The 14,802-nt window shown below is 39.8% G+C and overlaps 1 protein-coding gene across 1 annotated transcript in view; it reads left to right on the forward strand.

The window, feature by feature from the left end:
* Nucleotides 1-14,071, forward strand: part of ABHD5 (abhydrolase domain containing 5, lysophosphatidic acid acyltransferase) — a 30,787-nt gene extending 16,716 nt beyond the window's left edge. Inside the window, exons 4-7 of the mRNA XM_055136488.1 lie at nt 7,373-7,527; nt 8,641-8,752; nt 12,611-12,797; nt 13,720-14,071. Of these exons, the coding sequence (XP_054992463.1) occupies nt 7,373-7,527; nt 8,641-8,752; nt 12,611-12,797; nt 13,720-13,809 (544 nt within the window). The 3' untranslated portion in view covers nt 13,810-14,071. The remainder of the gene's footprint in view (nt 1-7,372; nt 7,528-8,640; nt 8,753-12,610; nt 12,798-13,719) is intronic.
* The last annotated feature ends 731 nt before the right edge of the window (nt 14,072-14,802 follow it).

Below are 14,802 nucleotides of genomic sequence, written 5' to 3' on the forward strand. Positions count from 1 at the left end.
TCATACCCCAGCATTCCATATGGTCCCTTGAGCAACACCAGTAGTAATTTCTGAGTGCAAAGCCAGGAGTAATCCTTGAGCAATGCTGGATATGTCCTGAACCCTCCACCATCCCACCCTGCCCCCAAATAATGAACTTTCTGAAATTTCAAATATCCCAAGTCCTGAGTGAATTCAGAGTGCTTCACACATTATAGGTGTCCAGTAAATATTTTTCAATAGATCTGAAAAATTGTTCATTGAACCCACTTATCATCTTACAATTTTACATTCTGTTTCCTTCTTTCATTTTCCACTTTACATAAATATAATCAAGAAATGGGAATTGGCTATGCTATATTTTTCTGATATCTTTATGTGAGAAAAACAGTATTATTGATGCTTCTCATTTTTGTTCATTACCCACCTTAGAGAAACTTTCTGCTCAAATCGTGAATTCATTCAATGTACATAGATGATCTGATGCTATGGTTAATGAAACTGTCCATTGAGCTCATTATTCCAGACACTATTAGAATAGAACACTTTGGATTACTTCAAGTCATGTGTTCAGTGAGATTTAATATCAGCAATTTCTTCAAGTTGTACTCAATACTAAGTAGTAAAGATGCTTCTCTGTATAGCTGTCTATATGATATGGAATGTTTTACCTGATCCAGAGAGATATCTTTATTTTATACATATTTTTCTGATGCAGGTAGTCTCTGTTGTATTAGCTAAGCAACTAAGGGACTACTACAGCTAAATATCTCTTACCCAATTTTTTCTTCACGTACCTTTTTTTTCTCTCCAGAGCATTTTTTAGAGTAAGTTTAGATTAATAGCAAAATAAGGAGGTGCAGTGATTTCCCACATAATTTCTGCCATGCACAGAAAACCTACCCCACAGGTCCCTTTTGTGGGGGGGCAGTGCTCAGGGGCTACTCCTGGCACTTTACTTGGCCTCACTGCTGGCAGTGCTGAGGTATGATCAAATCTGGGCCTCCCCCAGGCAAATTATGTGCAACAGTCCTTGGACCCACAATACTTTTTTTTTTTTTCAAATAATGCTATCATAGGAACAAAATGTATCTTTGAATTTCAGAAAGTTTTGGGGTTGGAAGGGTGGTGAAAGGAGACAGGGAAAATTGGACCACCAGAGACCAAATGAGATTCTATTCATTTCTTTCACTCACTATATTTTTTCTGGTCTGTCTCTCTTTTCTCCTAATGGATTTGGAGAATGTTACTTTTTCTTTGCTCCCTCAAGTATAACAAATGAAATCTTCTCTTTTTTTTGTCTCTCTTTCTCCCTCACCCCATACCTATTTCTGTCCTTATTTTTGTAAGCAGTCCTGTAATTCCTTTCTTTATTTTTAGTAGAACAGTTTGAGATGAGTGAAAAATGCCTAGATTCATGTGTTAATTTTGGAAGCATTTTTATTTGTAACAACAGAGAACAAATCCGACTGATGGTATTTTTCAAGATTTTGGTACAAGTCAACCTGATGCTTGATCTCTATGAGCAGCAAGGTGCCTCTCCATAAAATATGTTTGAGAGCCTAACTTGTGGCAGTGATCCCATATTTAACCAGATTCTTGATACTGACTAAAATTCAGTAATTGTGATACTTTATATAAAAGTATCTGGGTGAGTCCTCCACTTGAAATGTTGGTGATAAAACACTCTAATATGATCTAGCCTATTATGTGTGTTTAAATTATATTTAGAACTTTTATATACATTACTGGGGGAAGAGTTACAAATTAAATACCACACAAGCAGTATTACCACTGTAATGAACTCTGTGAAAGAAAAGGTGGGCAGTGCTGTGAGAACTCCATGAGAATCTCACGCTCTCACAGGGTCCTGTGCCCTATCAAAAAGAAGTACAGCTTGAGCTGAGGTTGAGGTCTCAGAAGGGGAGTAGCAATAGAGCATTGTACAGAAGCCGCAGAGACCCTGTGCTAGGTGGATGTATGGGTCGTCCTGGAAAGGCCAGTATTGGTGTGGCTAGTGGGCAGAGATGTTATTAGTTGTTTAGTTAGCAGATTCCTCCAAGTGGGGCCACTTCCCCCACACACCTTTTTTCCAGAATGACCTTAGCTTATTTCAGTTCCCTTCCTACAATGTTTAATTAGAGATGCTATCTGTGATTAATTTGCTGCATTAGAAACAGTAGTGCCATTCACTGTGTAAGGAGGCCTGGATGGCCTGTATAACCGTTTTCATGGGTCTCTCTGTCTAATTGATTGCCTTATGGTGGGAATAAAGGGAGAGAAGAGTAAGTCATCAGTAATATCTAAGGATGATGTCTCCTTTCATCTCTGTTCTCACTTTTTTCTTTTAGTTTTCTTTTTCTGTTGTACTAGGGACTTAAATCGAAGCCGACGTGTTGAATAGGTATTTATAAACTAAGAAAGAAGATGCTATAGAACATTTTACTTGGAGTTTTTGCAAAAAGATCTATATAAGTTAAAATGTAATAGGTTAAAACTGGTCTCTTCTCCATTAAGAGGTTTTTTAGATCATCTAACCTTTTGCCCTCTCCTGACTAAGTGGAGCTGCGCTGAGTATTTCCTGCCTGCCCCTCTTGAGAAGAAAGACTGTTGTATTTGACCTGAAGTTGGAAGCGTTTAGTTTGTTTTCCTCTGGATCTGTCCCATTCTCCCCTCTAGTGGTTGAGAGCCAGTGGAAAACATGTGGGGATAACTTCATCATTGGAATACCATTGACTCAGATGAGAGTTCTTTCTGGTCCTTTCCTTGTGTTTTTTTTTTTTTTCTTGTTCCTTGTTCTGTAAGTGGATCCTAAAGACTCCATTGCAAATATGTAGTTCTGGATCTGATTATTTTTATTTATTTATTTATTTATTTATTTATTTATTTATTTATGAGTCACACTCACTGATGCTCAGGAGTTACTCCTGGCTCTGCACTCAGGAATTACTCTGGGCTGTGCTTGGGTGATATGGAATGCCAGGGATCGAACCCGGGTTGGCCATTTACAAGGTAAATTCCCTGCCTGCTCCAGCTCCTGATAATAACTCTTTTATTGTTTCCATGTCACAACTGACATAGCCTCCTCAGTGTGTTGGAGCAGGTGTTTTCTATTGCATTGTCTTTCAGGCACTAATCTGCTCACCATCTCTAAACTCAAGGCTAGGGAAAACAGAGGCTAGGAGGACTGGTCAGTGGTTGGAATCTTACAAGTGTATGTGGGGCAAAGGGTCGGTTAAATAGAGAAGGAACCAATATGACAATAATAGTTGGAAATGATCACACTGGGCAAAACTGAGTGTTAAAAGTAGGTAAAGGAAGATACATGATAACCTTTCAGTATCTGTATTGCAAACCACAATGCCCAAAAGAGTGGGGGGAGGGAAATGGAGGGGAGGAGAAGAAAAGTGCTTGCCATAGAGGTAGACTAGGGCGGGAGTGGGGGGATGATGGGAGAGAAAACTGTTGACACTGGTGCTATAATGTACACTTGTGGAGGGATGCACGTTGTATGCCTGAAACATACTCATAAACAGTTTTGTAAGAGTCTATCTCACAGTGATTCAATAAAAAAAATCTTTTAAAAAAGACCTACTCTCATGACTAGCTTGGAAAAGAATGGAAAATCTCTTTATGTTTAGAATTGATGGGCTGACAAAGATATCTGATGCTGGTTTAGCTCATTTCTTAACTCTGGGTATGAACTGACACATCAGGCTATTCTATGTGGAATAGTAGAGGGTAGGCTCTGGAACATAAAAACTAAATCTTATCAAATTAGGAGAGAAATCTTTCCATTAGAAAAGGAATTGCAGGTGCAGGAGGACAATAACCCTTGAGCAAAATCTTTAATCAGGCTTTCCTTACAACTCTCATGCTTCTAGCCAGGCTTCCCATGTTCTCTGGGATCAATTGTCTTCCTATTTTTGTTACGAAAACTAGTTAATGTTTGCTGGATAATTATTATTTGATAGCTACCAACCTTAGGGCTTTGCGTGGTCTCAGAAATTCTCAGACATATTGGGTCTACTGCCCACTTTTCAGGAAAAAAAAAAGACTTAGTGCTCACTGAAAATCTACTTTAATGGAACCAAATTGTGACCGAGGCTACTAACATCCTTAGGGATCATTCTAGAACCCACCAAGGGGTTGGTCTTGCCCACTTTGGGGAATATTGGTTTGTCTCACCTTATTTTGAGTTCTTTTACCCACTGCTGGGAGCAAATGCTGTGTAATTTAGACATTGTTACAGAGCTTTAAGATGTTTTTAACCTTGACTATAACCATCTATAAGAATCTTGTGTTTGAAACGATATTCTCTGGAACATTATGTTTATTATATGATAATTTTTCCATTCCAAATTATACAGTGTTATTAAAACCAGACTCCCTGGCTCTCTACATGATTTTGCTACCCACTAAAGAGTAATGACCTGCAAGATTAATGAAAGAAATAGCAGTGATATTCTGATGTCATCTGGAGGACCAGAAAAATACAGACTATACTAATTCTTATGCTTACTCTATAATTAGGCTTCTTAAAAAAATTGAACATCATTATGGACATTGTCCAAAAGGAAATGTGAAAAAAACAAAATACTCTGAATTTTTAGTGAGTATCTGCCGTGTGATAAACATTAGGGTAGGTTAAAGACACAGGTTTAAGGACAACTGTGGAGCATTTTACTCTCTTAAAAAAAAAGACGTAAAAAGTTATCTTCTCTGGAATATATATTTTGCATGACTTGTTAAATTGGCATTTTTACCTAAGGACAATAGCACAGCGGCTGGGCGTTCGCTATCACACGGCTGATCCTACGCCCCTCTCGGAGAGCCCGGCAAGCTACCAAGAGTATCGAGCCCGAGAGGCAGAGCCTGGCAAGCTACCCGTGCGTATTGGATATGCCAAAAACAGTAACAATAAGTCTCTCAATGAGAGACGTTACTGGTGCCCGCTTGAACAAATCAATGAGCAATGGGATGACAGTGACAGTGACCTAAGGAAGATATTTTGAAGATCTGTGTTAAATACAGTGAGCCAAAAACTGAGCAAAACAAACCGTCATTTAACTAGAAGTAGATGAGATTCTTTTGTCTTGTCTCTCATGTTTTTCTTTGTCATATTCCTTGTGTTACAGGGCAGTCAAACCCTGGAACATGCTTGTCAAGATCCCATGACAAATTTGTAATGCAATGTAATGCAATATAGGACAGCATATATTCTAATAGAGTTTACTTTTTTCTTTTTAGATGGGAAGTCAATAGACAGTTATTTTCTATTGCCTATTTCCTGTTTTATTTCCTAACATAAATCTTTGCTGCTTTCAACTAGGTGGTATTATTCATTCCTTTCATTCCTCTTGCATTACCTCCTCCTCACAGTATCTCAAATGTCACTGTGGGTTGTAATCGGGAATTTAGGAGGCATTCAGAATGATCAGACTGTCCTTTGTTCAAAACACAGAGCTTATGTCCTGCCTTTCCCCTATAGTCCTACGAAACTTATAATCTATAGGGCTTAGAGATATTTCAGAGGGGTAGATCATGTGCCTTGCATGCATGAATTAGACATTTAGTCACTGGCATTGCAGGCACCTCTGAACACTGCTGTCCATCACCTTGGTGGCCCTGCCAGGCCATGCTCTGAACTCTCAGACCTGCACTTAATATGTCAAACTTTGTATCACTGGGAGTGCCCTCAGGACGCTTAGCACAAGTTTTAAACCATGAGACACATAATTCCTTACAGATTCATAGTTACAACCTACAAATCTTGATGCTATGAAATGTAGAATATAGCATTGGGATTGGACTAGAGTTAATGAAAGTTAAGTTCTATTTTTACTAAAATGCTTGTCATGTTGGTCAGCCTATTGTTCATTTTACTGGTATGTATTGGACTAGAGCGATGGCACAGCGGGTAAGGCTTTTGCCTTGCACGTGGCCAACCTGGGTTCAATTCCTCCTTCCTTTTTGGAGAGCCCGGCGAGCTACCAAGAGTATCCTGCCCACACAGCAGAGCCTGGCAAGCTCCTCATGGCCTATTTGATATGCCAGAAACAGTAACAAGTCTCAAAATGGAGATGTTACTGGTGCCCGCTCCAGCAAATCGATGAGCAATGGGATGACAGTGACAGTGACAGGATCTGTCTGATAATGTGGTGTTGCCTGCCACATGAAAATATTGCTGGTAGTTGTGTTTTACTCTCATCATAAATAGGTTTCATAGAATGGGAAAATCAAGACTCTTAATTGATAAATGGGTGTGTATCATAATATCATGGGTAGGAAAATGCGTTCCTGTTTATCAAACCCTAACCCCACTTTAAGGTGCTTACTTTCAGCCTGTACCTGTGCCTATTGGATATGCCAAAAACAGTAACAACAAGTCTCTCAATGAGAGATGTTACCGGTGCCCACTTGAACAAATCAATGAGCAACAGGATGACAGTGACTTTCAGCCTGTATAACTTAAACATTATTTTCAATTTGTAAAAGAGTTTATTTAAAATAAACCCTTAGTTGTAATGTCTCAATTATTTTGTTGTTGTTGCTCTTGTTTTGTCAATGAGAGTAGTTACTGGGCTTATTTACAGGAAGGAAGATGAGAGGAACTTGTTTACATAGCTGCTGTGTCTCTGCCGAAATCAGCTGTTTTCTCTTTTGTGGTTCTTTTTTCTTTTTTTTTTATTAAGATACAGTGACTTACAATAATTTTTTAATGATTGGTTTACAAGAGAACAGTTATGATGCCCAAAGTTATTTTGTGATACTACTTGCTATCATACTATAATACTAACTTGCAATCATTTCTGCAGAGCTAACCTTGAAATACATGAACTTTGATTTTTTTCCTGTGTGATCTGCCATGTCTGTATTTTACAGAGCATAATTTAAATACCACCTTTTCTTATTTCTCAAGAATAGTCACAGTTATTGTACACCCTTCCTTCCCACTTTGTGATCCACATTTAGATGTAATAAAAGTGAAACCTTTATTTTATCATGCTCTCCTCAAATTCTACTAAACTTTAAAAGATTTTTTTAAAAAGCTTTCTTAAAAGATTTAAGAAAATTTTAGAGTATAAGAGTATGCATTATTCTTATTAAATGTTTTTAAAAATGGTTTGCTCTCGTGCCAGAGGGATAGTACAGTGGGTAGGGTGCTTGCCTTGCACATAGCTGGCAATGTTTGATCCCCAGCAGCACCACCAGAAGCCATTCATTGATGAGTGCAGAACCAGGAGTGAGTTCTGAGCATTGCTGGGTGTACTCCACCTTACCAATGATTCCATGATTTGTTCTAACTTTATCTTATAAATCATTCATGTTTGTTCTTTTATTTGTTAAGTGAATTTGCTAAATGAACTGAAATCTGTTCTTCTCCCAACAGAGTTAATCATCTCATTTTAGTGGAACCTTGGGGTTTTCCTGAGCGACCAGACCTTGCTGATCAAGACAGACCAATTCCAGTTTGGATCAGAGCCCTGGGCGCAGCATTAACTCCTTTTAATCCTTTAGCTGGCCTCAGGATTGCAGGACCCTTTGGTGAGTGCTTATGTCAGTATCCTAGGAAAGCAGAATGCTTATAGTAGAGTACTGGCTGATCACTACTGTTAGTCAAAATCATAAAAATGCATACAGGAAACCGAACTTTAATTTTTCTCCGCTACTTCTAAATAGTATCAGTCTACACACACATATGAATGAAATCAGGCTTTTGGCCCTAAGAGGAGTTTCAGTATGTAGAATTCTGAAATTAAAAAATGGATTCTGCTTGATCACAGTTATACATATATCTACTATAGAAGAAGTAGGAAAGGTGGTTAGGAGACAGTGAAATGAAGAGGAAGGTTGCCTCAGAGACCTTTACAGCCATGTTCTCAGTCTCCATTACTGCTTGTATGTGGTGATGGTGGGGCTAGGTGATGGAGAATATCAACTGCCTTGTACAAATTCTTGTAGGAGCTGTTTAATTCCTACAGAGAGAGGAAGGAAGACTCAGTAAATGGCAAGATAGAATAGTGAGTGGCAATATTAGAAAGGGAAACTGGTCAGTCCTTGTGACCCCAGAAGAAAATACAGTGACCAGACTGGCTCTGTCACCTCTTTCCTTGGGATGGAGTGGGGTGGGGTGTGGAGCCTTATCCTTGCCATTCATCTCAGGAGTAGGTCCTTGGCTGACTTAGCAGGGAGTATTGCTAGAATCACAAGCATAAACACCTACAGAAATATTTCCATATTGCACTTCATTTAGTTGCATAATGTGGTGTTACTGTAGAAGAAATACAATTGCAGGTTGATTTTTTTGTCTGATCTGCTTTATTCACCTGCCATGTTTAGTAGAATTAATTATGCTACCAAAATAAGTCTTAGAATACTAAGTTATATGTAGTCTCTTTAGGAGAGACTATGCACATATGTAAGTCGATCTATACAATACTCTTTTAATTCTTATTTTAGTTTTAGGGAGCATAAAGTGAGCAGCTTTTAGGATATCTGCTTCTGTATACCTAAAATATGTGTTGAATACATACATGTAGGTGTGTGTATATAATACCCATTATATAAGCAGACACTAAAACTTTCTATGTTAGAATTTAAGTTTACTATGATTTAAAGTATATGTATAATTTAAGACAATCATTTCCTATTAAATAGGTTTAAGTCTAGTACAACGTTTAAGGCCTGATTTTAAACGGAAGTATTCTTCGATGTTTGAAGATGACACTGTGACAGAATATATCTACCACTGTAATGTACAGACTCCAAGGTGAGAGTTAAAATCCTAAATTTACTTTGATTTAACTTTAGACTCTTCTCTTTTTTTTTTTTCTTTTTCATTTATTTTATTCTTTAATTAGTGAATCACCATGAGGGTACAGAAACAGATTCACACATTTTTTAGCTTGTTTTTCCCTCATACAATATTTGCAAATACATCCCTCCACCAGTGCCCATTCTCCACCACCAATAAACCCAGTTTCCCTCCCACCCCCCAATTCCATCTCCCCCTCACCTCACCCTGCCTCTGTGGAAGGGTATTCCATTTTGATCTCTCTATCTCCAATTGGGTGTTGTGGCTTGCAATTGTGATATTGAGTGGCCATTGTGTTCAGTCTCTAGTTTACTTTAAGCACGCATCTCCCCGCGTGGGATCTCCAACCACATTTTACTTGGTGTTCCCTTCTCTATCTGAGCTGCCTTTTTCACTAGAATGTGAGACCAGCTTCCAAGCCATGGAGCCAACCTACTGGAACTTATTTCTATTATTCTTGGATATTAGTCTCCAACTCTGTTATTTTATATTTCACAGATGAGTGCAATCTTTCTATGTCTCTATCTTTCTGACTCATTTCACTTAGCATTATACTTTCCATGTTGATCCATTTACATGCAAAGTTCATGACTTCATCTTTTCTAACAGCTGCATAGTATTCCATTGCATAGATGTACCAGAGTTTCTCTAACAAGTCATCTGTTCTCGGGCACTCGTTTTTTTCCCCAGATTCTGGCTATTGTAAACAGTGCCGCGATGAACATATAAGTGCGGATGTAATTTAGACTATACTTTTTTGCTTCTGCGGGGTATATTCCCAGGAGTGGTATTTTTGGGTCAATGGGAACTCAATTTCTAATTTTTTGGAAAGCATCCATATTGTTTTCCAGAAGGGCTGAAACAGTCGGCATTCCCACCAGCAGTGTAGAAGGGTTCCCTTCTCCCCACATCCTCTCCAACAGTGGTTGCTTTTGTTCTTTTGGATGTGTGCCTAGACTCTTCTCTTTTTAAAGTATGTGAGTAGTCCCAGTTTTCATCAGTAGCTAAATGCCAAAAAGTAACAAGTCTCATAGTGGAGACATTACTGGTGCCTCTCAAGCAAATCGATGAGCAATGGGATGACAGTTCATGGTTTGTACTAGAATTGTTGTGGGGGGGAAACTTGTCAGAAATATAATTCTCGAGCCCAGTTTCTAAGACTGTGATTCAGTAGTTTTAGGACTACATCTTCATCAATTCTTGAATGACCTAAGTGTAGGTGTGCCATGGACTTCTCTACTTAAGTTCAGTAAGTAGAAGTGGTTCCTCTTTCCTAGTTTGAGATTTGGTTCAAAGACTGGATGCAAAAAAAAAAAAACAGTCTTAGGACAGAAACACTTAGGGCAGAGAGTCTGTACACCTATTTTATTAAAGAGATTGAGATCATGGAGACTATTGAGGTAGAGCGGTTAAAAAAAAAAGGAAGGTAGAGGGTCCAGAGCGATAGTACAGCAGGTAGGGCATTTGCCTTGCACAGGACTGACCCAAGTTAGATCCCCTGAGCCTGCCAAGAGGATTTCTGATTACAGAGTTAGGAGTAAGCCCAAGCATCATCGGGTGTGGCTCAAAAAACCCCCCAAAGTAAAAGTATGGTAGAGATTCTCTACAGAAAGAGGGAGGTTGAAGAGGTTTGGGGTCTTAAAAGAGATTGATGTTTTGTTATTCACTGAGTAATCAGATTTAGTGAATTAGGTCAACATACTTCATTGATTAGTTCCAACAGCTTTTAATTGTCTGTCCCAGGGACATCATCCATTTTCCTGCATGATCTTTTTTGTTCTTCACTTACTGACATTTCATAATTACATGTGCCCACATAGCCCTAGCTTACTGCCTCTCATGTTGTGAAATGATTTATTCAAAAAAGACATTCAGAATGGATCTATCCTGGGAGTTATTAAAATGTCCTCTGTTCTTTTATGTGGTGGACAGTCTGTTGAGGCCACAAGGCACAGAAATTCAAGAAGACATTGATTATACCCACAGGTCCTGGAGAGGGGGATACTGAATGCCATTGAGGGTTACAAGGTCACAAGATAGCTACAGATTTGGATCAGGTGGCAGAAGACAGTAGTGAAGAGAACATCTGGGCAGAACTTTTATTGGCCTATGCAGGGCAGGCTGAGAAGTCTAAGATGAGCTAGTTGAGTAGTTTTGTTAATCCCTTACAATATAGGGGTGTTCTCTAGTTGCCTGTCTCCTAGTCCTGGGGTGATTAAAGCTGAGGAATATTGCCTCCTGGGATGTATGGGTGGACTGAATGAAGAGATGTTGCTCTGGATCAGTTTGTTTACATATCAAAGGCATATCCCGACATGCCTTAATACGAGTCCTTTGCTATCTTGCTGTCTCTAAGAACTATTTCTAAGACATATTCTTTTCTCTGCCAAAATGGTTTTGGAGCAATACCTGCCAGTGCTCAGGGATTACTTCTGACGCTGCTCTCAGGGATCTGCTGACAGTGCTTGGGGGACTATATGTAGGTGCGAGAGATCAAATCTGGGTCAGCTTTGTGCAAGGCAAACACTTTACCCACTGTACTCTATAACCCCAGTCCCAAATTGGTACTTTAAATGTCAAACATCATAATATGCATGAAAATTAAAAATAAAGGTGGTCATGATCATCATCATCATCATCATCCCGTTGATCAGTTTGCTTGAGCGGGCCCAATAATGTCTCCATTCATCCCTGTTATGTGCTAGTGTAGCCCGATGGCATATGGGGAAGCGGGGGGGCTCTTTCAGGGTAAGGGGAATGAGAACCATCATTGTTACTGTTTTTAGCATATTGAATATGCCACGGGTAGCTTGCCAGGCTCTGCCGTACAGGTGGGATACTCTCGGTAGCTTTCCGGGCTTTCCGAGAGGGACAGAGGCTTTTGGGGCGGCCTCTAATCACCTTTACAGGTATTCCCAGTCTATCTAATGTGAGCTTTTGGTCGACTGACATGTTGTAACGATCTGCACACTGACAAACACACACCTTCCTGCATCTATGGGCAGTACCTGGGATATCTGCAGCCTCAGGTTGATCTCCTTGAGGTTGATGGAGTGCACCAGGAGATTGTTGAGCAGCTGACAGAGCAGGACCCTATCACGGAGGGTCTGTGCCAGGTTGAACAACAGGTCACCTGGTGGTTGGCTGACAGTACCCCACAGTGGATGAGCCACTGCATGCACTGCTGCCATGGCTCACAGACAGCACTGTGACTCGGCCCAACCAGGATAGGCGGCAACGCTGCGGTCATCTCCACGGTTTCCCCATCCCCTGCCAATGCCATTTTGTCCAAATCTCGAAAAACGGCCAGTGGTGTCCATCAGGAAGCACGCGTAGAGTTCCATGCCTGGAAGTTCTATTTGAGAGGATGTTTTCAATGTAGGCATAGTAGGAGCAACAGTAGGGCGTGGTTCCATCTCAGTAGTAGGATCTTCAGTCTTTGATACACTGAGCAAAGCAATCATCTGCATAGACAAAGAGCAGGACCAACTTGGACAGAAAGACCCCTGGACCCCCGGACAGCCCGTGCGAGTCTGTCCAAGCTGCTGAGCCAACAGGGCACACCAGGACGCATGGACAGACAGGCCGACAGGAGGGATGGACACTGAGGGATGAGCAGTCATGGAATCCAGGGAGGGTTGGGGGGCGATCGGAGGGCTGGAGCCGAGCGCCCAGGAGCGAAGTGGCACTGGTTGCTTAAGAGTTTGTCTTAAATGGGGGAAAATTAAATTCTGAGTCTAAATTATAAACGTGGAAAGTAATGCATTTTCCTCCCCAGGAATCATACATGTGACTTTCTCCCTTTTATTTAAGTGGTGAGACAGCATTTAAAAACATGACTATTCCTTATGGATGGGCAAAACGGCCAATGCTCCAGCGAATTGGTAAAATGCACCCTGACATTCCAGTTTCGGTCATCTATGGAGCCCGGTCCTGCATAGATGGTAACTCTGGCACCAGTATCCAGTCACTGAGACCACATTCATATGTGAAAACCATAGTAAGTGTGGTTTATATGTATTTTTGAGTTATAGGTTAAGTGTGTTGTATTATTTTTGTCTTCAGAGAGGTCTCAAGTCATCCCTGTGCATTCCCATCTGAACTATACCTGCAGACTCAGAGAGTTTACCTCTGAGGGTTTACCATCACACACCTTCCCATGCAGGCATTGAATCTCCTTTTTCAGATGTCTTGCCTGCCACTCAGGTCACAACATCTCCTAAGTGGCAGAGACTGAAAGATGGACAGGTAGGTCCCTAGTAGCCTTTAGGTGAACTTCTACCTCATTAGGCAGCACATTCTCACTTCTTCCATGGCCCTAACATTAGTGGTTAAATCTAAAAACTGTTTGGACATTAAAATGTATTTTGTTTATTTTTGGCCTCCCCAGAAGTCTAGGGATGTCCCAAGGACCACTCCAAACAGTACCCAGCCCAGCAATACCGTGTAGGCCTGGCAGTTCTGTGCTAACTGTCAGCAGTGGAGTGCTGCTTGGGGGCCGCCAGGACTATGCCCAGTGGTCTTGCTGCAGGAGGTGATTATGTAGGAGGTAGTTCCAGGGATCAAACTTGGGACCTAGAGCATACCTTACAATCTTTGAGCAATTTGAACCATTTCCTGGACCCTGCTTAGTAAAGTTTTAATAAGGTCCATTTGCAAGCATAACACCTAGATTCAATTCAGTCTGCATCTCACACATATAGACACACATACATTAGTATGATTTAATAGACTTTTCTGTTCATATTTAGATATTTTTATTTGATAAAAATTTAAAATAGTTACTGAAGATCAGTGTTGTGTATTCTTTCATGTTTTATTTAATGATAGTTATCCTCAATTTCATTGTTAAGTGTCTTTTTTCTGGCATGTGTCATATTGAAAGCAATTTGCCAATCATCTGGTTGCTTTTCCTTTTCCAGGCTATTCTTGGTGCAGGGCATTATGTGTATGCAGATCAACCAGAAGACTTTAACCAGAAAGTAAAGGAGATCTGTGACACTGTGGACTGAGCACATTGAAGATGATGTGGGAAAACCTGCTGACTGATGCAGTTCCTCAGCAATCATTCACAGTCACAATGAAGAGCATGGAACACAATGAAAGAAGCAGGCAATCTTCTTGACTGTTCTTTGCACATGTTTTCTTTATGAAGTCGCTTGCACTTTTAAACCAGTTAGTGCCTTCTAGAGGAATGGGTTTCCTTTCTCCTATACAAAATCAAAATATACAAGAGTCTCCAAATCTAATAGCTTTAATAAAAGGTTATTTGTACTTCTGTTATACTGAAAAACTGTAATTTTTCAATTGAAATTTTTCATCTCTAACTTTGCTATGTCAGGTACTTTTTATATTGCCAATTTTTAAAGTAATTTCTAGGTCTGTTTTATATAATGGAAAGGTGCACTTTATTTTCTTCGCTTATATTTACCATGTTAAATAACTGGTATAGGAAATCAAAACTCAGTGTTTTATGTAAAAAATAGTCATTTTAGAATATTTCACTTCATTTTTGAAATGGAGTAATTACATTTTAGTGAAAAAAAATGGGAGTTGATCACTAGCAGTACTTTTTCTGATTTTCTTATCTTCTCAACGTAAGGCTTAAAAGCCATATTTAAATGTGATTCGTCCTGACATCTGCAGCAACATAACTCTGAAATCTACAATGTATGGCATAATTCTGCATTTTCAGGGACACATGACACAAATATTTAAATGATTCAAGTACTGAAAAACCTTAACTAAAAGTCTTTCCTACACACCCCACCTCATTAATACTGTTATTTTCCCATGAGCCAGACAGGATGTAGCAAAAGGTACAGATTTCCCCACTGAGGGATATCAAGACTGTTGCCTTCCAGGAGTTCACATCCTCTATCTTCATCAATATCTAACTTGCAGATGGGTGCTAAAAATGGGCTATATTTGTACCACTCAAATACAAAAGTAGGGGTGCTTTTATATCCCACAGCACCAGGAAAGAACAAGCTTTTGGATTTATT

Source organism: Sorex araneus, chromosome 4, assembly GCF_027595985.1.
Source record: "Sorex araneus isolate mSorAra2 chromosome 4, mSorAra2.pri, whole genome shotgun sequence".
NCBI classification, from domain to species: Eukaryota; Metazoa; Chordata; class Mammalia; order Eulipotyphla; family Soricidae; genus Sorex; species Sorex araneus.